The 22,624-nt window shown below is 48.5% G+C and overlaps 1 protein-coding gene across 5 annotated transcripts in view; it reads right to left on the bottom strand.

Annotated features, from left to right (window-relative positions):
* The window catches only part of Rgs9 (regulator of G protein signaling 9), a 66,601-nt gene that overhangs the window by 10,534 nt on the left and 33,443 nt on the right, over window positions 1-22,624 (bottom strand). For all 5 annotated transcript variants that reach the window (XM_078041815.1, XM_021728426.3, XM_040268548.2 and 2 more), the window contains 8 exons: window positions 18,381-18,410; window positions 17,499-17,560; window positions 14,698-14,811; window positions 13,686-13,801; window positions 9,953-10,040; window positions 8,418-8,556; window positions 6,405-6,490; window positions 4,152-4,269 (listed from right to left, as the gene is read on the bottom strand). In XM_078041815.1, the coding sequence (XP_077897941.1) occupies window positions 4,152-4,269; window positions 6,405-6,490; window positions 8,418-8,556; window positions 9,953-10,040; window positions 13,686-13,801; window positions 14,698-14,811; window positions 17,499-17,560; window positions 18,381-18,410 (753 nt within the window). The remainder of the gene's footprint in view (window positions 1-4,151; window positions 4,270-6,404; window positions 6,491-8,417; window positions 8,557-9,952; window positions 10,041-13,685; window positions 13,802-14,697; window positions 14,812-17,498; window positions 17,561-18,380; window positions 18,411-22,624) is intronic.

Genomic DNA, 22,624 nt, shown 5'->3' with positions numbered 1-22,624 from the left:
GCTGCCAGGACCTACTTCCTACATCCCGTTTTAGTTGGAAGACCAGGCTCACAGGCAACAGAAGAGAGTCCACATTCCCGCTTGTGACCTTCCATGGGACAACTTCAGCCTGCTCTTCCAGGCTCACTTCACGGACCCTGTGCTCTGAGCCACCAAATAGTTATACAAGCTGTGTCCTGCTTAAGGGCACCTGACCAAGTGGCCAGCCAGGACTGAAATCCAGCCAAGTATTATGGGGCTATGTCTGTCTGAAGGGAGCACCTTTTCCCAATCCCACAAGCTGTGTCTACAACAGCCATAGCCCTGCCTAGGCTCCGCCTATTAAAGATACTACTCCTCCTCCTCCAGGAAGCCCCTCTTGATCTCCCAAGCCAAGCAATTCTCTCTCAACTCTGGACTCCTCTCCAGTGTCATCCTCCACCCAGTCTCAGTCTTACTCAGACTTATGGTAGAGGCTTTGTATCAACCCCTTAAGGGCAGAGACCACCTTATCCATTGCTGTCTCTACCCTTAGCACCCTTCACCCATGCTTACACAAAAGTGGTCTTTAATATACATTTGTGGAACATAATTGCTGCCATCCAGGGGTGAAGCTGTGGATCCTGAACCTTCCTTCGTGAATAATGAGACCTTGAGTTTTTCATTCATTTAGTAAAGAATGATCACCTGTTTGCTTACAAGCCTGTGTCTCTCGTGAGATTGTGGATCCTGTGTGTCTGACATGGAGTAGGTTTCTGTGGCTATGTGGGGACAATCTAGCAAGTGCCAGACCCAGAGCACATGGTCATCTGTTGGAGAATGAGAGATATGTGAAGCCCGAACACGGGGAACCGGATGGTGGAGAGTTGAACCAAAGATGAACAGAACACGCTGCTCTGAAGAACGACCCGATACCTCCACCACCCTGACCATTTTTCCAGGTATGCGATCTCAGCTCATGTGGAATAACTGGAAAGGACAGCTAATATCCTCTGGTTTCATGCTTCTTAAACTTCCCCACTAAACTAGGCCAAATGCAGGAGAGCTGGGTAAACAGACCTCCTCCCCACCACCTCCCGCCACCCCCCGGCATCTCAGGCTAGAGCCTGAACATGCCACAGCCCAGCAGGAAATGTCTTTGATGTCTCAAATTTTATCCTAAAAAATTCATGCACATTTTGCATTCTATTTCATAATATATTCAAGATTGTTTTAATGCAAATTTTTAAAAATTACCTGACTCTCCTCCTATTCCAAATCTTCAAGTAAAACTAGTGCCCCAGTCATGCTGTCCCTTTGGGATTTATGAAATCTGTTCTGACCGTGAATCTTGTGCCATCCCCTCTTTCACAAAGGAGGAGGAAGCAGAAAGTTTCAGTGACTTGCTCAAGATCACATGGCTAGCAATGAGACCCAGGAACAGGGCCTAGGAGGCTTTCTCCAAATCCAAGGCTTTTTTAAACCCATGCACCCATCCACCCACTCATCCACCCACTCATCCACCCATCCATCAACCCATCCATTCATCATCTATCCATCCACCCACCCACACACACACCCATTTATCCATCTATCCACCCATCCATCCATTCACCTATCCATCCATTCAGCCATCTATCTATCCATCCATCAACCCGTTCACCCATCTATTCATCCACCCACCCACCCATCTATCCATCCATCCACCTACCCATCCATCCATCCATCCATTCATCTACCCACCCACCCACCCATCCATTCATTCACCAATCCACCCATCCATCCATCCATCCATCCATCCACCCACTCATCCACCCACTCATCCACCCATCCATCAACCCATCCATTCATCATATATCCATCCACCCACCCACACACACACCCATTTATCCATCTATCCACCCATCTATCCATTCACCTAACCATCAATTCAGCCATCTATCTATCCATCCATCCACCCGTTCACCCATCTATCCATCTACCCACCCACTCACCCATCCATTCATTCACCAATCCACCCATCCACCCATCCATCCATCCATCCATCCATCCACCCATCCATCTATGTAATACATATTGGGCAGAACCTGTTAGGTTTTAGACATTAGGTTCTGGAGTGAGACAACCATTGTCCCTCCCCTCATGCTTCTCAGTTTATAATGGATCATTGCCTAAAATTTCTTCTGGGTGTGACCACCGGATGGGGACTCCAGCATTCCTCAAAAGACAGATGAGCAAAGGATTCCTCAGCTGCTCTTTAGGAGAGTGAACTGACCTGTGACTAGTGAAATCGGGATGCATAACTTCCCCTTTGGGGTTGGAATCATCTTGCTAACAGGCTAGTGACCACAAATGCCTGACATGGGCCTACAGTGACCTGCCCCCACCCACCCTCCTTGTGCCACACTGTGTCCTCCTCGCCCACCAGGCCCCCCCCACACTGGCCTCTCAGTTCACACTGAGCCATTTCCCACCTCTGGGTCATGGCCCACATAGTCCCCTCTTCCTGTGATTGCTTCAAGGAGGCATAGTCTGCGCACACCCCATAATGCTCATCACAACTCCCTGGCTATTCCTATATAATACATTCTACAGGTTTTTATCAGATATTTGTGCTATTGATTACAATGATGGCCCAATTCTTGACACTTCCCTGTACCCGTGTCTTTTGCTATGAGACTCTGACTTTTGCTCTGAGTGTGTTTCCTGATCCCTTAAATCTAGGCTAGCTTTGTGACTTGCTTTGGCCCGTAAAATGAGGTAGAAGAGACCATATTTCCACTAGCTCCCTTGCAACTCTGTCAGCACCATGGGCTCATGTCTAGGCCAGGTGATTGGAAAATGAGAGACAAATGAAGCAGAGCAGACTCATTCCCCTCATCCCAGCCTAGACCACCGGAGACCAACTGCCAGACAAGCGCATCCACCCAGCCAAAACTAACAGCCACAGATCATGTGCATGAACAATAAGCACATTATTGCATGCCACTCCAGTTTTCTAGTTGGTTGGGACACAGCAACTTCTACCTGATAGTTTAATTGCTTTTTTTCAGTCTTGGATTATAAGCTCCCTGAAAGGAACAATGTCTTTTTTGTTCACCAATGCCTCGCACACAGTAGATGCTCAATAAATGTGTTGAACAAGTGAGTGTTCCTGCTGTGTGATGCTGGTCTCTCCCTCTCTTCTTTATTCTCACTTTTGCATACAGGTATATGGGGTAAGCCTCACTGCCAAGAATAACCTTCTAAAGCTCACAAGGTCAAGGTTTGAACTGTCCTATCCCTCCAGCCCTGACCACAGAACTGGCCTAGTTGACAGCTAGAGAGGAGGGAGGCATCAACATCCAGAAATACCCTGACAAGTATTGTATTTGATCCTAACTCATCTTGCAAATGTCACAGGTGTCCACCACCCGTCCACCCATGAAGACATCTGATCGTTTGTTCTTCAGCTGAAAAGATGCTCCTCCGGCAGCCGTGTCACCTGTGCTTAACCTGAGTCCTCATTCCTGCAAGCTACCTCTCCACACAGCACACACAAGAGGATGGGGAGACAGGAGCAAGAGAGCTCACTAACCCTCCAGCCACGGTGGCTAAGAACAAGCTCCACAGAAGGGTCCCGGCAGGTGTCCCAGAGGAGCCAAGGGGAAGTGCTTCTGCAGAGGACACTGCCACTGGCCCCTGGGAGAGAGCTCAGGTGGCTTTAGAAGCAGAATCTACACTGGGAAGCCAGGATGAGGAGCTTCCTTTTGTTTAAAGCTATTTTAAATAAGTGTCCCTTAAAGAACTATGCCCTGGGGGTAGGGAGAAGCCTTGTCTTTAATTTCCCAAAACTAATGGTGGGACACAAAGCAGCCTGTTTGCCCGATGGTTCTCAGGACAAGAACTGCCCAAGGTCAGACAGGTGGCCAACTGAGTCTGGTGATCCCTCCACCCCAAGGAGTCCCTTCGTGAGCTGGAGCAGAACCAGAAGCTCTGGGGACTCTAGTATTAGGACGTCCACCCTGAAAGGGCCTCTGGGATAAGCTTGTTGACCCCACTGCCAGGAGCAGAATCTTCTAGACTCTGACCCTACCTTCCTTTGGTGGCCTCTCCCAAGGGCACGCCCCCCCCACGCCCCCCCCCCATTCACAGGTTTATTTGGGAGGCTCCTCCTTCTTGAGCAGGCTCCGGCGGTCTAGTTTGCTCATGACCTGGGTGATGTCCACCGTGTTGGCTGCTTCTCGAGCCTTGGCTTCTTCTTCCAGCTGCCTCAGGATGACCGGGCTCGGGCTGGAGCGCAGGTGGCGCCTCATGAACGGCAGGGTGGAGCTGGAAGGAAGGACAGATGGGTGGTTGGTGGGAAGCCACGCTGCTTGCCCGGCGACACTTGGTGGGAGTTGGGGCTGGAAGGCCAGGATCTGGATATGTCCCCTCATTTCCCCGGTGAACCTGAAGCAGGGTCCTCGGAGCCACGGCCAACCTTAGCTCTTTTCTCCCCACTTGGAAGACAGGACCCGCGTGACCACCACCTGCTGTCAGGTTCTAGGTGAGACACAGGAAGACGCTGTGGATGGTAAAAATGGCAGACACACTTTCCAACACACTCATCAACCACCCCGGGGTAGCTGAACATCCTGGAGAAAGATGTTCCCGTAAAAAGCAAGCAAGGGGGGCTTGGGGAACGGAAAGCCAAGGGTCTCCGCCTCAGGAAGGAGTTGGGGCACTTTTTTTCTCCTCAAAAGTCAAGACTCTGAGAAGGAAGAAAAGAGCTGGACTGTCCGAGAGAGCTGAGTCCCAGGGGGCAGAGAAAGAGAGAAGGCCCTGCTGGGGCGTGGGCTGGTGTTGTCCGCTCACGCACAGGGTCTTGGGATGAATCAGAAATGTCTCCAGAAGCCAAACATGGACCAAACTCTCCACCAGGCCCTCAGGAGCCAGACGAGGACCTAGGAGTCCATGTGATGCACGAAGGCTAAGCGGATAAGACACTGTCCCTGAGGCCACACGGGCTTGGAAAGGAGCATTGCAGTCTCGGGGATTGTAAAGGCCCTGAGAACCCTGGCGTCTACCCTAGGGAGGTGGAAGCTCCCCTAACAGGAAGCCTGACACTGGGTCTCTTGCAGGACGAAGGCTTGGAGCTGAGGTTCGCCTTGTCCTGGAAAGAGTAAGTTTTAAGACAACCTCGTGGAACCAGTTCAGGCCCACTGCAACCCCTGCCTGGGTGCAGGCTGAACTTCACGGTGTCCACAGCATTCACAGGCGGCTCTCACTCGAAACACAACACCCTGTGCCAGAGCCAGGTGCTCCCCCAGAGGCCTGCACTGCCCCGGCCCTCAAACCCCCAGCTGTGGCAGGGGAAGGATCCCAGCTGAATTCTCATGGGCGCCTTGGCTTTTAAAATATCTGGAGAGAGAAGCGCGAGGCGCTGCCCTCCTCCCCCACTGCTTTCTGGCAGAACTTCTGGAGCTACCGTGGCCCTTTCTTGTGGTTTCAAGGAGACGCTTTCAAGTCCCCAGGGGCTCTGAACTCCTTTCCTTACTTTGTGAACCTGGAACAGCACCACAGGGCCCTCTTTTCCCTCTTCATCATAACAGGGCCATTATCCTCGAGAATCAGACCACGTCAGGGTGCTTTTTTCTTAAGATCCTGTGATAAAGCCTCTGGCCCCACGACCCCTGCTTTTGAATGGACCAAAGAGCTGGAAAAGGGCCCAGAGTGAGCTGAAGGGACAAGCAGGAGAATTGACCAACCACGGTGGACGGCACGTGTGGCTGGTGAGGTTCTGGAAAACCTCTGCCGGGGTCCCCTGGTTTTGCTCAGTCTGTCGTTCCCTTGCTCTTTTGAATCTTCAAGGAGTAGAGTATCTTTTCCCAAAAAAGAGTTCCATCTGCCCCCAGGAAAACACCACGTCACCCAACGTCCCGATGGCCGTTCAAGATGACACGATCCTGGTTTCCAACACGGAAAGTGAGATTAAATGAGTTAATGGACTTCTAGAAAGCAGTCCCTGGACACCTGGGGTGTTACTGTTTGTTTCCCCTAACAGCCTAGCGTCTTCTTTTGGGGTACAGTTTGCTATTCTAAGGTTCAAACGGTAGAGGCCCAGGGATGAAGCTTGTGAATTCCCATGGGTCCGTTTGAGGAGGGAGCAATTTAAAAGCAATTTAAAAGCCAGGGAGATGTTTCCACTGGTGATAAGGTCATTATTGATGTGCCAATCAGAACCAGTTTCCTCTGGCGCCAGCTTCAGGAAACTGAAACTTCCTGGAGGCCATTACTAAGGAGTCTCGCTAGTCTGACTGCAGGGCGTCGTGAAGCCAATGAGGTGCCCCTTGGCTGAACAATCCTTCCCAGACCCAGATGTTTTCACCAGGCCAATATCTCAGTGGTAGCCATTTGGCTGAAGGGACCCTGGCCCCTCTGGCCCCTCTAGTGGACAGTCAGCCAGTACAGGCAGCTCGACTTGCCTTTTCTTGGTGGTCTCCTGAGGTTCGATAGCTTTGGCCAGCATTTCCTTATAGATGGGAGATTTTAAGTAGCGAGCATAGGAATCCTAATCGGAACAAGAGAAAAACAGCGGTTAGGAGACAGAATCAATCACATCACAAGGATACACGTGCCGTTCTCCAGCGCCCCCCTGGGAGGTAGGATGGCCAATCTCCTTGGATGCAAGGTGTCCAGGGAGGTGTTGAGGGAAGCCACCCTCAGGTGTGGGCCCCAGACCAGCAGCATCAATTTCACCCCAGAACTTGCTGGACATGCACAGTCTCAGCCCACCCCCGTCCTACCTAGTCGGAAACTCCAAGGACGGGGCGACCAGTCTCTAACCCCCTCATTAAAATCCTCCTTGGAGCTGTTCGCCTGTGGTGAAGCCAACAAGGGACAAGAGGACACGGACTTCTCCCACCCAACATCTTCTTCAAAGAACACAGGGAGCCACGGGTATGAAACCCACCAGCGCCCCTGTCTGCCCTGGGTTTGGGGAATAACAGCAAGAGAATGCAAGGAAAAATAACAAGCCCAAGACTTAGACTCCTCTCGCGGGATGTTTCCTGGCGCCCTGGGCAGGTTCAGGGACGTTGCTTCATGAACATTTGCTACTTCCAAACTCGCCCAAAGTGCTGGCCATTATAAATAGAGGACAAAGCCCCCTGCAACAACCGCAGGTGGGGGATCTATTGAGACAGGGCTATTCTCAAGACCAAGTGCGGGCAGCAGCGGTTCTAGAACCAGGATGAGTCTGGGAATAAATAGGGATAATGGAGCCGGGAGTCCTATCGAGCTTGTTATCATGGGACACGGCCTGTGGGGACGTGGAGACCAACAAGCACATACACTGTTCATTTCCTAAGTCACCCGAGACGCTGTTCCATCCTGGCTGGGAGCTGGCCTCCCTGGGCTTCTCTTGAAACAACATTTTTAAGAGTCAACACATTTCATAGTACATTAAGGAGGACTGTTTTTATAGAAACCGTGCTGTGGACCTCTAGCAAGAAACACACAGAGAAATTTCACTGATGGAAAAAGTGATGAGAGATGGCTAAGGAGGCTTGCCGAAAATTCTAAAGGGTTATACCTGTTTTCATGTAAATATATTTCCTTACAACACATTGAAAGACTAACTAGGAAAAAAAAAACATAAATAAGGGAAATAAGTAAACATTGACCATTCACACCCATCTTCACCACACGACAAGGGACCGGGTACTTTGCCATAAAAGGAATCATTGCCGTAATGAGGAATGGAAGCATCCTTATTGGGGATTCCGAACTGTTCTGGGGAAGGCTGTCGTGGAAACTTCCCGGACCAACAGTCCTCCTCACCCCCCCCCAAGGATGGACCAAACTAGACAATTCTCCAAGCCTGACTCCGCCTGATTTTATCTCCGTTCTCTTCATTTTTAACAGTTCCCTGAAAATTCCTACTGTGTTCACATTTCACTAATGACCCAGAAGGCTATCTGGATTCTCTCAGGGTCTGGTTACAATCAGATCTCATTTGTGTCATTTAGACACCAAGCCTTCCGTGGGTTCTATTTGCCCAGCACCAGAAACACGGCCACCACCCCAAAACACAGAACACTGGACTCGGGTACACCCGGAGCTGGCATCCCATGCCCATCTCTGCCAAGACCTTGGATGAACCCCGGGCTCTGGAGCAGCAATGCCTGCCGCAGGGTTCTCCTGGAGAACCAAGTTCTATACTTGGCACACCATTTGCACCCATAAGGCTTCAACAAGTGGCTATCGTATTAATACCGTCATTAATAATGTCATTAGTGCCACCTATATCACCCCTGCAGAGCAAGGGGCCTATGTCCTCCATGGCCTGTGGGCCTGGGGGCTCAAGGAGGGTCCAGCCCAGCCCAATGGGCAATTCCCACCATATCCTCCCGTCATCTCCCTCCCCCCGTATCTAAAGAACCGCCCAGGTAGCTAGAACCTCCCTGGCCCCCTGTCCTTGGCTGGACCCCACCCACCTTCTTCATGAGCATGTAGATGTGGGTCTGCGCAGCGTCCAGCACGTAGCGGTGGGGGTGCTTCAGCCCCTTCACGGTGATGTCCATGGTCTTGCCGTCTATGTTTATCCACCGCCTGGCTCCTGGGGCCAGGAACAGTCTGGGGAAGGAGGGAGATAGTCACAAAAGTAGCCAAACCAAGTTCACAGCTGCTTGGGAGGGACGGGTAGACAGCAGGCTCCCGGGGGTGAGGCTCGTCGTTTAGGAGACCCTAAAGCGTCTGAACTTTGAGGAGGTGGTCCAGCGGCTTTTCCTAGAGCCAAGGAAACAGCCATGCCAGAATTGGGAACGAGAGTGTCAAAGTTTGACGTTGCTGCCCTCTAGGAGGGAAGGCCCAGGAAGGGAAGGCCCGGGCCAGTCCACCCCGATTTAACACCTTCCGCCTCCTTACTCATCCGGATTCCAGGGCCAACCTGGAGCCAGGACAAGACACCTCCCAAGAGAGGTTCTGCTCTCCCCTGTGCCAACCTAAATGGGTCTGGTGATAAATCTCCAGTGCTGAGTCAGGAGGCAGCCCTTATTCCCGGCACCCAGAGGTGGCCTGGCTACTGACCCTGAAGTTGGCCCTACTTTCTAAGTCCCGTGGCTCTGCCTGGGATCTGAGAACTGGGAGCTCCCCCTGTGCTTCTGATTCTTAGTAGTTACGGGTTGCAAACACTCACACGGATGTTCTTCTACACTCCTAGGATGGACATTAAAATTTTGGAATTCAAAGGTTTACATAAGTGTGGAGGCTGGGGAGAAAGGAGGCTAATGTGGTCGGAGGCTGATGCTCCCTTCCAGCAGATTTTGGCATTAGGAGTTTCCCGTGTGTCGTGAACACAGTTAGTCCATTGTTCTGGGGAAGCCTGAACAGGTCCTTCTTGGACCCCCCCCCCATCTTTCTTGGTGACCAGAGCCCTCCCACTGGGGGAGGGAAGTGAACCTGCCCTACTGAGCAGCCAGGCCCTGCTCTCCCCACCTCTCTGAACACCAGCTGGTCCCACCTAAGGCCACGTGAAGGAAGGATGTCACAGGGACAAAGGCTGAGTCCCTGAGGGGAGGGGCCGCCTGGCCTGCTGCCCACACACCAGCACCGACCGGGGCTCCGAGGGCTGGCTCCAGCTGCACAGTATCACTACTGACCTTGGGAACCGTGTGAGTGGGAGCTAAAAACACTGGGCCTCGGAGCCCAAGACTGGTGCCCACTGTGCCCAGCGCAGACAGAAGGACCAGTGGGAGGTGCCCACAGCAGGACAAGGGTACCGCCCGGCTGAGGGGAGGACGTCACACACACAACCCAAGGAGACCTGAGGAGGGTCAGCTAAAGAATTCTGCCCTGGAGTCGTGCAGCTTGCTTTTTTAGCCCCCAGACACATTCTCGCCGGATCCCATGGCCGTCCCACCAGGCTGTCTTCGAGGCGCCCAAGCAGACAGCTGGACAGACGGGTGTGGGACCTCCTGCTCCACCCGGCCCCACCCCGGAAGGCCTCCCCCACCATCCAGCTAGGCCTCACTTGTAAATCTCCTCCGCCTTCTCCTTGACCTTGGACTGATCTCCATACTTCAGGTCCTCACAGGCTTCCCAGAATCCCAGATTCTCCCCTGCACCGGGAGGAAGGGTCCACACGGACGAAAGGGCCACCAGAGAAGAAAAGAAGACATAAAAGAAATGGGTCAGCAGGGACGGGGTCCGCTCTGCAGCCCGGGAGCCCCTGCCACGGTGACCTCGGGCTAAATTCTCCTGGGGAAGGAGCCCAGCCTCATGTCCTGGGCGGGGGGAGCAGCTGGAACCCAGCAATGGCTCTGAAATCATCTGATTTGGTGCCCGCCACCTTTGGGGCGACACTTTCACATGGTGGGTGCTGTTCCTTCCTAGAGCAATGTACAGGACAGAGCTCATCATAACCCACCCCCCCGCCCCCCGCCCAGGTTGTGACCTTTCTTTTCTCATTGGCTTATGCCCATGGGATGAAGCACATAAGCACTTCTCCCTACACCCAAGACTTTCCTCCTGAACGTCCCTGTCTGCTGGGCTGCGGTCACTGACTGCGTGACTTCTGCCTCCGGTCGGTGTGACTGCGTGTGGAGACATGAACTCCTGCAGCCCCAGGGGCTCCAGCCCAGAGGTCCTTGCAAGGATCTTGCATCACTCAGGCATGATGCTGATGGGCTGACCCTCAGGGAAGGCCTGGCCACCAGGGGGATTCAACTGAGCGTCACCGGAGCCAGAGGGACTCTGTCCCTCTTGGCCTAGAAGAAAATCCAGACCCCTAGAAATCCTTCATCTCTTTCCAACTTTAACTTCTCTCGCCAGTTGTCCATGACACTCAGTTGTCCATGACACTCAGTTGAAGCATTGGGAACATGTTGGTACAGTGATCCCAGGTGGAAATTTTTGACTGGGAAAATAAAGATGATCACACTAACAGGCGAGCAAGAGCCTATGAGTGTGTGCATGCGTGCGTGTGTGCAAATCACAAAATGCCATGGTAGAGGAAAATGGAAGAAACTCCCCTCTTCTCCTTTCCTGTTTTGTTTTAAAGCTTCCAGGTGTTTCAGATTCGGAAAGGCTGCACAATTCTAAACTCTGTGGCATTTGTCCCTCAATGCCACACAGGTCCTTGCTCTTCAGCGTGAACTTCAGGGTGTTCTTTGCACCAGGATCACAGACCAGCGATGCTCTTAACTGACAGCTGAGCTGAGACCAAGAGGGATGGAGACCACCCTGCCCACCACAAAGGGCAGCTAGTTGCCTATGGCTAAAACTCAATAAGCAAGTATCCACAGTAGCCAAAAGGTGAAAATAACTCCAGACAGCCACGGATGGAAGAAGAGAGAAACAAAATGTGATCCTCACGTGGGCTGGAGGATTGCTCAGGAAAAACAGTGAAAAGGAAGGGGATCCCAACACATGACCCAACACGGATGAACTTGGAGGACATCAGGCTACGTGCAATAAACCAGGTGCAAAGGGACAAATATTGAAGGATTCCACTTCTGTGTGGTGCCTGGAGTGATCAAATTCATAGAGACAGAAAGAATGCTGGTAGCCAGTGGCTGGGGAGAGTGGGAATTCAGTGTGGGATGGGTACAGAGTTTCGCTTGGGAGACTGAAAAAGTTCTGGAGGTGGGTGGTGGTGACGGCTGCACGGCAGTGTGAATGTGCTTATTGCCGCCGAATTGTACACTTGAGAATATGGTTTAAGTGGTAACTTTAATAACTTGGAAAAAATAAAAATAAAATGGTAGATTTTGTTAAATGTATTTTAATACCAGAAGATTAAGTAAATAAACTCAGAAAAGTCTATGCGCCAATGTTCACAGTAGCATTATTTATAATAAAAGTCAAAACAGCTGGGTACAGTGACACACGCCTATAATCCCAGTGGCTCTGGAGGCTGAGGCAGGAGGATCACAAGTCCAGAGCCAGCCTAAGCAATTTAGTGAGGCTCTAGGTAACTTAGCAAGACCCTGTCTCAAAATAAAAAATAAAATAAGACCTGGATGTGGCTCAGTGGTTAAGTGCCCCTGGGTGCAATTCCTGGAACATCAACAAAAACAATAACAAAAAAAAAAAAAGGTCAAAACAGCCCAAATGTCCATTAACTGATGAATGGATAAAAGGTGATCTATCCATACAATGGAATATATTGCAGTCATAAAAAGGAAGGAAGCCCCATTACACACTACAATGTGGACAATCCTTGAAAACACTATATAATAAATGGGGAAAGACAAACAATTATGTGTTTTATTATTATCCCATCTATAAGAAATGTCCAGAATAGCAAATCCATAGATCCATGAGTGTCTAGGGCGGGGGGGGGGGGGGGTGGGGGGGGTGGGGGGGGTGGGGGGGTGGATAGGGGAGAATGGAGGGCGGGGGGAGAAAAGGGCAGAGGGAGGAATACGAAATGACTTCTAACAGGCAAGGGGGTTCTTTCTGGCATGGTGAATTAGTTTTGATGGCTGTACAAACTTAATGAATGTGCTCAAAACCACTGAAATTTACACTTTATTACTTTTTTAATATAAAAGAGTGAACTTCATGTTATGTGGATCATATCTCAAATTAAGTTTTTTTAATTAAATGAGAAAACTGATTATTCACCTTCTCTCTTCATACGTGAACCCTTGGGCTTCTCATAAAGAGATGGACAATAATGGGTTTTAATAACGCAGGGAAATCTGATTCCAAGTAACTATACTCGATGTAGTTTATCACCTAGCCACTAGATGGCACCATTTCCACTTATTTACCTGCCAGGCCTAACAGCACTCGCTTCCATCACCTTTTCTGGGGTTTATTACATTATGGCCATTAGGCTTGATTAGGGAGAAAATTTTTCAAGAATCCATGTTATAATGGGATGTTCTGCATCAGACAGGCCAACGGACCAAAGGCATGTCCAGTGGGATTTGTCTCCAGAGCAACCCCACAGGTTTGAGTGGTGAGCAGCTGAATCTCAAGGCTCAAACATGAAGCTCCCAGGGCTGGGGACTTCACAAGTAAGCAAATACATCCCAGGAAAGCAAACCTTTCAATGAAGGTGATGAAGCCAGTTGAATGTGCAGCCTGGTGACACTGGTTCTAATCTGGCCTCTTGGTTTTCCCAGATGTTTCTCAACACACTATATTTAAGAAATTGCAATTGCCCCACCATTGGGGCACCCAGAGATGGGGCATAAAATGTGGCCCTACCACTCATCACCATCTGCACGTTGCTCGGTCCCTGAAAGGAGCAAAGGCAGTGGCTGTCAATCATGATCACAGATTGGAATCACCTGGGGAGCTTCCAACACTTCAGCGATTACAGCCCAAACCAATAAAAAGGAATCTCCAGGGGTGGGATCCAGCAAAGATATGTTTAAAATATCCCCTGCTGGATCAAATCTGCAGAACTAGGCTAAAGAAACATCAAACTGGGAGGCAAAAGAGGTAAACCTCACTTATTTTGCATCCCATCCCAAAAAGCCCTACTTCAGGAAGAAGCCCTAAAGCTAACATGGACTCTGTGCAGAGATGCAATTATCCCCTTGGACTGTGGGGCCCCTTTGAGGCCTAGAACTGGTCCTGGACCCAGGACTGACTCTGGAAGCTGTAAAGGAGGGAACCCCTATTTAAGTGTCTTAGCAGAGCTATGGAAACGTTTACTGAAAAAGTCCTAAAACCCTCATCTAGACATTAAAGGAATGTTACTAAAAGTCAAATTTTTATTTTAAATTTTTAAAAAAAAGAATACCCACCACTGAATTCTTTCTTGAGAAAGTACTGGAAGCTCTGTCGACCCTTGGGGTCTCGGATCAGCTCACTGAAGTTGAAGGCCCATCGCTCCACACGCATCTTGGTGGGGATTTCCACCCTGCAAGGACAATGATTTATAAATGTAACACTCCACGTGAAGGCAGCGGAGGTCCCTGATGGTGGCCAGGGTGGCAGCGAGGGGCTTCACAACCCACGGCTTGACCCAATCCTCCTCTCCCAGTCCCCGCATAAACACGAATCCAAGTGTTGACTCGCCAGGAAGATGCAGCCCCAGACACGGACCCTCGGACAACACAGAGATGGGGGCCACGTGAGCAGGCCCTGCTCCCACAGCCTCCAGGGAAAGAGCTCAAGGCCTACTCCAAGGCCTCAGGATGGCCCAAAGACCATCCAGTGGAGGGTCAGGCTGCCACCGCAGCCAGGAGAGAATTCTAGTGCAGCCTGGGTTATGGATGCTACAGTCACAGCCACCAGCCAGCCACCCGTCACCCACTGCAGCTGCCTCTTCACCACTAATGCATGAATGTTCACAGCAGCATACTCCTAATAGCTAAAGGTCAGACACCGCCCAAGTGTCCACCGATGGAGGAACAGATAAACAACACGCAGTCATCTACACAGTGAATACTGTTAGGCTGTAAACAGAGGCGAGGTGCCAACACACGCTACAACATGGACAAGGTTGGAAAGAGCTATATTAAGGGAACAAGCTAACGAGAAAAGATCACGAACTGTTGATTCTACTTATGTGAATATCTAGAGCAGGCAAATCCCCCTACAGAGACAGAAGTAGGTTGACCAGAAGTGGCCTAGGGCTGGAGGGGTCTGGGGGATGGAGACTTGGAGGGTGATGGCTAAAAGATACAAGATTTCTTTTGGGGGTGATAAAAATATTTTTAAATCAATTGTAGTGACAATTGTACTAAATTGTATACATGTGAATTACAATTCAAAAGCTATTTTAAAAAAAACAACAACATATTGAATACATACAATTTGGCATTTAAATCCCAGAACTGGGTGTCGTCCGTTATCCAAGGATTGCTAGGGAGGCAGCCCGACATAATGGCGTCGTTAGATGAGAACTGCTCACTGTACTTGACAATCCTGAAAAGCAAACAGAAAAAGCAATTTCCTAGAAGCTCAACACCAAGAGAGTAAATCAGTGTTTGGGTTGACCAGCTTTTCCTCTTTCCTTGTATCGATTTAGTTCTACACTTATTACTGTCTTCTTAGAAAAGTGTTCTAAGAGCTGCTGGGATTGGTAGGTATTTGGCAATATCTGTCCCTATTCTACTGTAAATCAAGGTATTGTTCCCCAGTCCAGAATCCTTCATTCCTTCTCTGTCCCTAGACCATTAAAACATGACCTCTTCGCATTTCTTCGGGATATTTTAAAATTCAGTACCGACTCAGTCTGCCTGTCTCTTGGCTTCCATCTTGGAGGCACGAGGTTGCCACCCATGTGCGGAGATTCTGCTGCCATCTTGGATTCCACACTCTGTCAGTCATGCCTAAGTTGGGGAACTTGAAAACCTACGGCCTAATTGATGTGTGAACTCCAAACCCACTACTTTGGGCAAAAGCAAATTCCCCTGAACTATCAGACCATCTGAGTTGATCTATTTCCTGGTGTCTGAGAAGTAGGGAAGCCTGCACCCATAGGTGTATATAAGGCACCTATTGAAAAATCTTCCCATAGCTATGGATTTTGATACAACAGGATCCTTGACCTAGAGTCTTGGGTTTGCAGAACTTGAGCCTCCTAGCTTCCCTTCATGCCTTTTCTTTAATCGCACTACCAGTGGATCCGTTGGAAAGACAAAAAAGACTGGTCCACAGGTCCAAACACTAATAATATAAGTTTATGGTCATGAGGCCCTGAGACAATTTTCCTAAAACTAGAAAGTGAGTCTAGGAAGTATCCAAAAGTATTCATGTCTCCTTCAATTTTCTTTCCATTTGGTTTTATGAAACTGGTTTATATTTTTTAATTCTAACTTGTCATTTATGACAGTGGAATGCATTACAATTCGTATTACACGTATAGAGCACAATTTTTCATACCTCTGGTTGTATACAAAGTATATTCACACCATTTGTGTCTCCATACATGTACTTAGGGTAAGATGTCCATCTCGTTCCACCATCTTTTTATCCCCATGCCCCCTCCCTTCCCCTCCCACCCCTTTGTCCTATCTATAGTTCATCTAATACTCTATGTTCCTGCTTCCAACCCCACTATGGATCAGTCTCCTTATATCATTGAAAACATTCGGCATTTGGATTTTGGGGATTGGTTTACTTCACTTAGCATTATCTTCTCCAGCACCATCCATTTACCTGCAAATGCCATGATTTTATTCCCTTTGATGGCTGAGTAGTATTCCACTGTGTATATATGCCACATTTTCTTTATCCATTCATCTATTGAAGGGCATCTAGGTGGGTTCCACAGTTTAACTATTGTGAATTGTGCTGTAATAAACATTGATGTGGCTTGTCCTTGTAGTATGCTGTTTTTAAGTCTTTTGGGTGTAGACCGAGGAGTGGGATAGCTGGGTCAAATGGTGGTTCCATTCATAGTTTTCCAATATGCTTTCCATATTGGCTGCACCAATTTGCGGTCCCACCAGCGGTGTATGAGTGTACCTTTCCCCCCACGTCCTCGCCAACACTTATTGTTGTTTGTGTTCTTGATGGCTGCCATTCTGACTGGAGTGAGATGAGATCTTAGAGTGGTTTTGATTTGCATTTCTCTAGTTACTAGAGATGTTGAACATTTTTGTGAAACTGGTTTCTGAAGCATCAGAGTAAATAGTTTTGAGATTATCAGAGAGTAACGATTAGCCTCCTAACTCAAAATGGGGCCCACTGAACACAGAGGTGGGTACTATCTTTACCTGCAATCGGAGCTCAACAGCAGCAGAGAGAAGTCACTGAAAAATGTGGGTGGGGTCACAGGGCATTTTCTTAGGGAATGTGAATTTTTACAAACTAGAAGTTTGGGAAGATGAGAAAGAATTTTCACAAGAGCCCGACCCCTAACCCCACTGGAAGGAAGGTACTGGACAAAACGCAGCCTTGTCAGTCCCCACGGTGCCTCATACCCCCTACCACGGCTGGAGTCCAACACAGAATAAACAATGAAGAGAAACAAAACTGAGTTTGTTTTCATGTGTGCAGGAAGATCTCAAGAGTTACCAAGATGCTCCTAGAATGAATTCCATATTTCAAAAGGATAACTTCTTGCATTTGGGGAGGCACTTAAACCCTTCAGTGATCTGTCTCCCAGATCATTCCCCATGCAGATCTGGACAAGGCAGGCGGATAGTCCAATCAATCAAACATAAATTTCCCATCTCTCCAAACCGAACGTGAAGGTAAGCAGCGGACAGTTAACCACACGTTCAACCAGTCAATGCGGCGTACATATCCCTCACAGGTCGGAGTGGGTGGTGACAGGAATCTAGATGGTTTTAGATCCCCAGGAGTCCAGTTCATGGACTTGGCGACTCTTCCGGCCTCCTCGTCCACGAAAGTGGTGACCCAGAGACATGGCAGACTCACAGAACCTCACCGCCCTCGATTTCACCCAAACCAAGTGAGACCTGGAGATCTATTCTGGGTGAGGAGCTGGAAACTCAACCCAAGGGACTGAGTTTGGATCTTACGATTCTTTAGGATCTGATCTCAGCTCCTGACTGATCAAGTCTGCCTTAAAGCAGAAGTTTCCCCTCTTGTCTACCTGCCGCGAGACCAGGTTCCAAAAGACCAATAAATCAGGGACGTACCCTCCAAGGGACACGGACGACTTCACGGTGGACCTCATTAAGGCCTGTTGGTAATACATGATCTGGAAGAGACGCAGTTGTGAGAACGTGTCCAACTCCACATCCTCAGGTGTCACCAACACTGATGTGACATTTGGCTCCAAGACCAGAAGCCATTGATCCATAATAACAGCCCACTCTGTTCCCTTAAGCCAGGCACCTGTGTGCCAAAAGGACTCATCCCCACTCCCACCAAGATAGGTGACTCCCAAATTCCAAGTCAGTGGCCTCCTTAACCCCCTGGAAAAACACATTTAAAAAATGTCCCAAAGAACATTAAACCCAAACCTGGGGGAACATGCCTCGCTTGCCCTCATGTGCCTCTGGCTGACAGAAACAGGGTGGTCACCAGGACCTAGTTCTACAGCTTCAGCACTAGCATGCCATCCCCTTCTCCACCACCCTCCCCTGCCTTTGGATATCCCTTTATGTCCCATATCAGTGGCCAATGCTTCCCAGGCCTCAGTCTTGAGACCTGGAGAGAAAATTTGCCCAGATAGGCAGTCCACCATGATGGTGAACTTCTGGGTGGCCCCGCAGTTGTAAGAGCAGGGGGCCAGGATATGGACACTCTGCTGCGTCCACTCCCACAGTCCTCTCTGGCCAACCCTCAGCTCCGCGACTTCAAGGGGTGTTTCAAATCCTGAGTCTCAGCATCAGCCCCAGTGGGATCTTACAAAAGATCCTTTGTCATTCTGTGTTGCCCATTAATTTGAAAACAATTGTTTGAACAGTACACATGGTTTTCATTTCATTACTGAGCCCAGAGCATGAGGCCAAAGTACATAGAATTTGTTAGAAGACTTTAAAATCGAACTTCACTGGAACCAGGAAACTAATTACCTCTTTTTTGACAGCAGTGACTGTTTGTTTCTGTAAAACAAAGAAACAAAGCTATTAAACCGAGGTCATTAAATCATTCCAGTTCAAATACCCATCTGAAAAATAAGAACCCTTCCCCAAGAGAAAACTGTCCGATGACTTTTCTTAAAATGTAGGATTTCCCCATTGCCACATCTTTCACCCTATTCTATGCAAACGCTGGAGGACAAGATCAAGGACGAGACTCGGCTGGGAAGGAGTATCATTTACCGCTGTAATTTTATGCTGCTCTTCTAAATCCAAGATGAATTAAAGACTAAGTTTGGGGTTGGCCTCGATCTTGTGTAGAACCATCTGGAAAGTGGGAGATAAAGAAGGGAAACCTTCCCTCCCACTGAGATACAAAAGGAGGGAGAAAGAAAGACTAGGAAGGATCTTGAGTGTGTTTCTTTTGTCACAGGGGAGAGTTCTGAATGAAAGGTGAGATTCAGTCTCTCCATTCATAACAATCTGATCAACTATAAACAAACAAAAAAGGTTCATTGCCAAAACTAAAGCACACAATTAAGAACCCAGTGTCTGTTGACAGCTGAGCCCCAGAGTTGAGCTGCCAAAGCAAGTTCAGGCTGGGCAAGGGCTGCAAGGTGTCCTCTCTCCAGACTTTTTGAGCTAAGGCAGAGAAAGAAGGGCTTGCCTTAGAAACCCCTGGAAACCATGCAAATCTGTCTCCAGCTAAAACACATCACCTCCTACAACCCCAGAGGGACAGGCTCCAGGGGCTCCATTTCTGTGCTCCACATGAGGTTGGGTACGGTGGGTGGTCATTCCAGTCCTGGCCTTCCTACATGTGGTTGTGTCCTCGGCCTGCTTAGTGCCCACTTCAAGCTGAACCTCTTCGTTCCAGGAGGCTGCCATCCATGCCGCTGAACCAAACCCAATCTTCACTTGGAACGGAGTCAGAAGTCCAGGGTGGATGCACCTTTTCCTTAGCCAGTTAGCCAAAGCAGCACTGGTTCATGAGCCCATTGACAAGGGATGAGGGCCGGCCCACGGTGGAAAGCCGTGTTCTCATCTCTCCTGTCTTAATCCAGCTGGGTTCCACTCTGCTTTTATAGATGCATTTCATGGGAAATCTTTTTCTTGCATAGCAGGGTAGGAAAAGTTATCTCAGAAAAGGAAAGCTCAGGTAGGTGTCTGATTCTCACACACCCGGACCTTCTTCACAGCACCAGGACAATTTCAATCATGTATTTATTTGTGTGACTCTTTTTTTTTAAACTATCAATCACCATTAAGGGCCTAGAGTCCATGGCTGTCTTCCCTTGAAAAATGTCCAGTGCAGGGTAGATGCTCAACAAATATCAAATAAATGATGACTTCAGCTCAGTTGGGGGCCTAGAAAACCGAGGATTTTCTCTAAGCTTTTCCACTCAAAAATCTGAAAACAAAATGATCTAAACATTTTAGCGACCACACTTATCATACACTTCCATTCTCCCTCAATACAAGGCGCTCTTTTAGAAGACATGAATTTCAGGTAGGAAAAGGGCCAGCGTGAACTAGCTACCAAATCTGATGCAATCAGATCTTTCTATTTGAGTCTGGCAGAAACGGATTACTCAGAATAGTATCTAAGGATCTCCGAACTCTGCTCAAAGGCGAAGCGGGATGTTTGCATAATACTACTAGCAAAGACTGCAAAGCAATTTATACAACTCTGTGTTCTTATAAAGCTCAAGGGAGGCCGATTTTTTTAATACAGATTTTCTGCTAAGAAAAGCAAAGGCTCTCAGAGGTTGTGGGTAACTTCCTCAACATCTTCTGATCAGTCATTGGCCTGAGCCATGATTCAAACCCAGCTCTGCCCTTTGCAAAGCCGAGGATGGATCTGTGAGAAACACAAAATCAGGGAGCCCATGAGCTCTCCCACCTAGCCTGCTCTCTTCACCAATTTCTTCTTTGCCCTGAAGCTGAGAAGGATGCAGAATGGAATGAGTGTCCAGTCATTTAATTTAAAACAAAAAGAAAGCAAGAGCCCCAGCCACATGATGACACAAAAACAGGAAACGCTCTTTAATTGACACTAATGATGGTAAAGATCAATATCAAGCGAGGCACATGCTCCACAGCCAGGGGCGTAAACACCCTCCTTCAAACTTCCTGTCCAAACACCTGGAGCCCAGGACTCCTGAGCAGACAGACACAGAGGGAAGGGGCGGGGTCCTGGTGTTCTTGCAAGCCATAGCCACCAGCACGGCATTTCCCTTCCACCTCTCCAGGTCCTCCTTTGGCCTCATGTATTTATTTGCTTCTGGGACCATTAATCTCAGTCTTCGGTTTTTAAAATTTTTATATTTTTATTGACTTGACTTGCCTCTAGTATCTCCTTAGGAATCTAGTTCTGTATGTTTTCTGGTTTCCAGAACTACCAGCTGTCTTCTGGGAACCAGATTCTCTCATGCAGGTTGAGAAGCTTTTATACCACAGCCTGGGGCCAGTAGGGTTTCAGATTTCAAACTTTTTTTTTTCAGATGTTGGAATATTTACAGGTACATAATGAGATATCTCGGGGATGGGACCCAAGTCTAAACACAAAATGCATTTGTGTTTTATATGCATCTTGTACACTTGCCCGAAGGTAATTTTATACAATGTTTTTAACAATTGGATGCAGAAGACAGTCACAGTGGCGCACCCCTGTAATCCCAGCAGCTTGGGAGGCAGAGGTAGGAGGATCATAAGTTCAAAGCCAGCCTTGGTAACTTATTGAGGCCCTAAGAAACTCAGTGAGACCCTGTCTCTAAATAAAAAGGGCTAGGGATGTGGCTCAGTGGTTAAGCACCTCAGGGTTCAATCCCCAGTTCCAAAATAATAGTAATAATAATTTTGTGCAGAAACAAAGTTTTATGATATGAATCACCATGTTGGTGGTTTCGGGGTTAGGAGGATTTCAGATTTTTTATTAGGGATCCTCCAACTGTGACAGGATTCTTTTGAATCTGAGGCTGCTTCATCTATACTTTAGATGGTCTGTGTGAACCTTAGCTTTTTTTCTACCTTTAAAAATAGCTGTTCGTGGGGTCTTCCTCCAGATTGGCACACAGGTATCTCTGCCCAGGGAAAGGGGTGGCGGGACAGTGCAGGGCAAAGGTTCTGAACTTTTCCTTTTGGGAGAGAAGGTACCAGGGATTGAACTCAGGGACACTCAACCACTGAGCCCCATCCCCAGCCCTATTTTGTACTTTATTTAGAGACAGGGTCTCACTGAGTTGCTTAGCACCTCCCCATGCTAAGGCTGGCTTTGAACTTGTGATCCTCCTGCCTCAGCCTCCAGAGCCACTGGGATTACAGGCGTATACCACGCCTGGCCCAAGTGGTTCTGGACTTTTCTAAAAGATGGAGAGACAGTGTTATCTGTAAGATGAGGAATGGCTCAGGAAAGAGTCTTGGGGTCAAATGTTAAAATTCTGGCTCTACCACGTATTGGATTGGCTATGTCACCCGAGATGAATTGGTTAGCATCCAAGAGCCCCTGACTTTCATTTTTAAGAGGAAGATAGAAGAAAAAAGGGAATTCAGTGAGGTAATATACATAGATAACTGGCTAACGGCTGAGACCCAACATGCAGTGGTTAATCACACACATGGTATGGCGTAAGCCTCATGATAAGATTACAAGATGCTCAGGCTGCGGTTGGGACATACTTCCATTTAAAAAGTTACCATTGCTCATCTGGAATTCGAGTTTCACTGGGAATCCTCTGTTTTTATTTGCTAAATCTTGTAAGCCTACTCTCAATATTATTATTACTTAGCCAAAGGTCATAAGAAACATTATTTTAAAGTGAAGTTATTAAAAAACGCACCCACCTTCCTGCAATTCTATGCAATTCAAAAAAACCACCTCCTGATGAAATAGGAAGATGCGAACTTTTTTCCATCTAGAATTTCGCACCAACCCCCTCCTTTCTTAAAAGTCCCCCCCACCCCACCCTGTATGGAGACCCTTTCTTTACTCCTCGGGGAAGAGACACACTTTGCCACACTAAGAATATTCTGCCGAAGGAATCTTGGAGTGCTCGGCATTCCTGGAATTCTAACAACTTAATCTATTTCACTTGCAGAGTTTCCCAAATAGGGACACATCTAGACTTGTTTACACAGCTCTGGGGCCAAAGCCAGGATGGAGGTTGTGGACCATCGTCACAGGGCAAGAGGGATGCGGGTCGCGCCTGAGAGACCCTGAGGCCCCTGTCAGATAAGAG

This window comes from Ictidomys tridecemlineatus, chromosome 3 (assembly GCF_052094955.1).
Source record: "Ictidomys tridecemlineatus isolate mIctTri1 chromosome 3, mIctTri1.hap1, whole genome shotgun sequence".
Classification (NCBI taxonomy): Eukaryota; Metazoa; Chordata; class Mammalia; order Rodentia; family Sciuridae; genus Ictidomys; species Ictidomys tridecemlineatus.
This window is presented reverse-complemented; position numbering and strand designations above follow the sequence as displayed.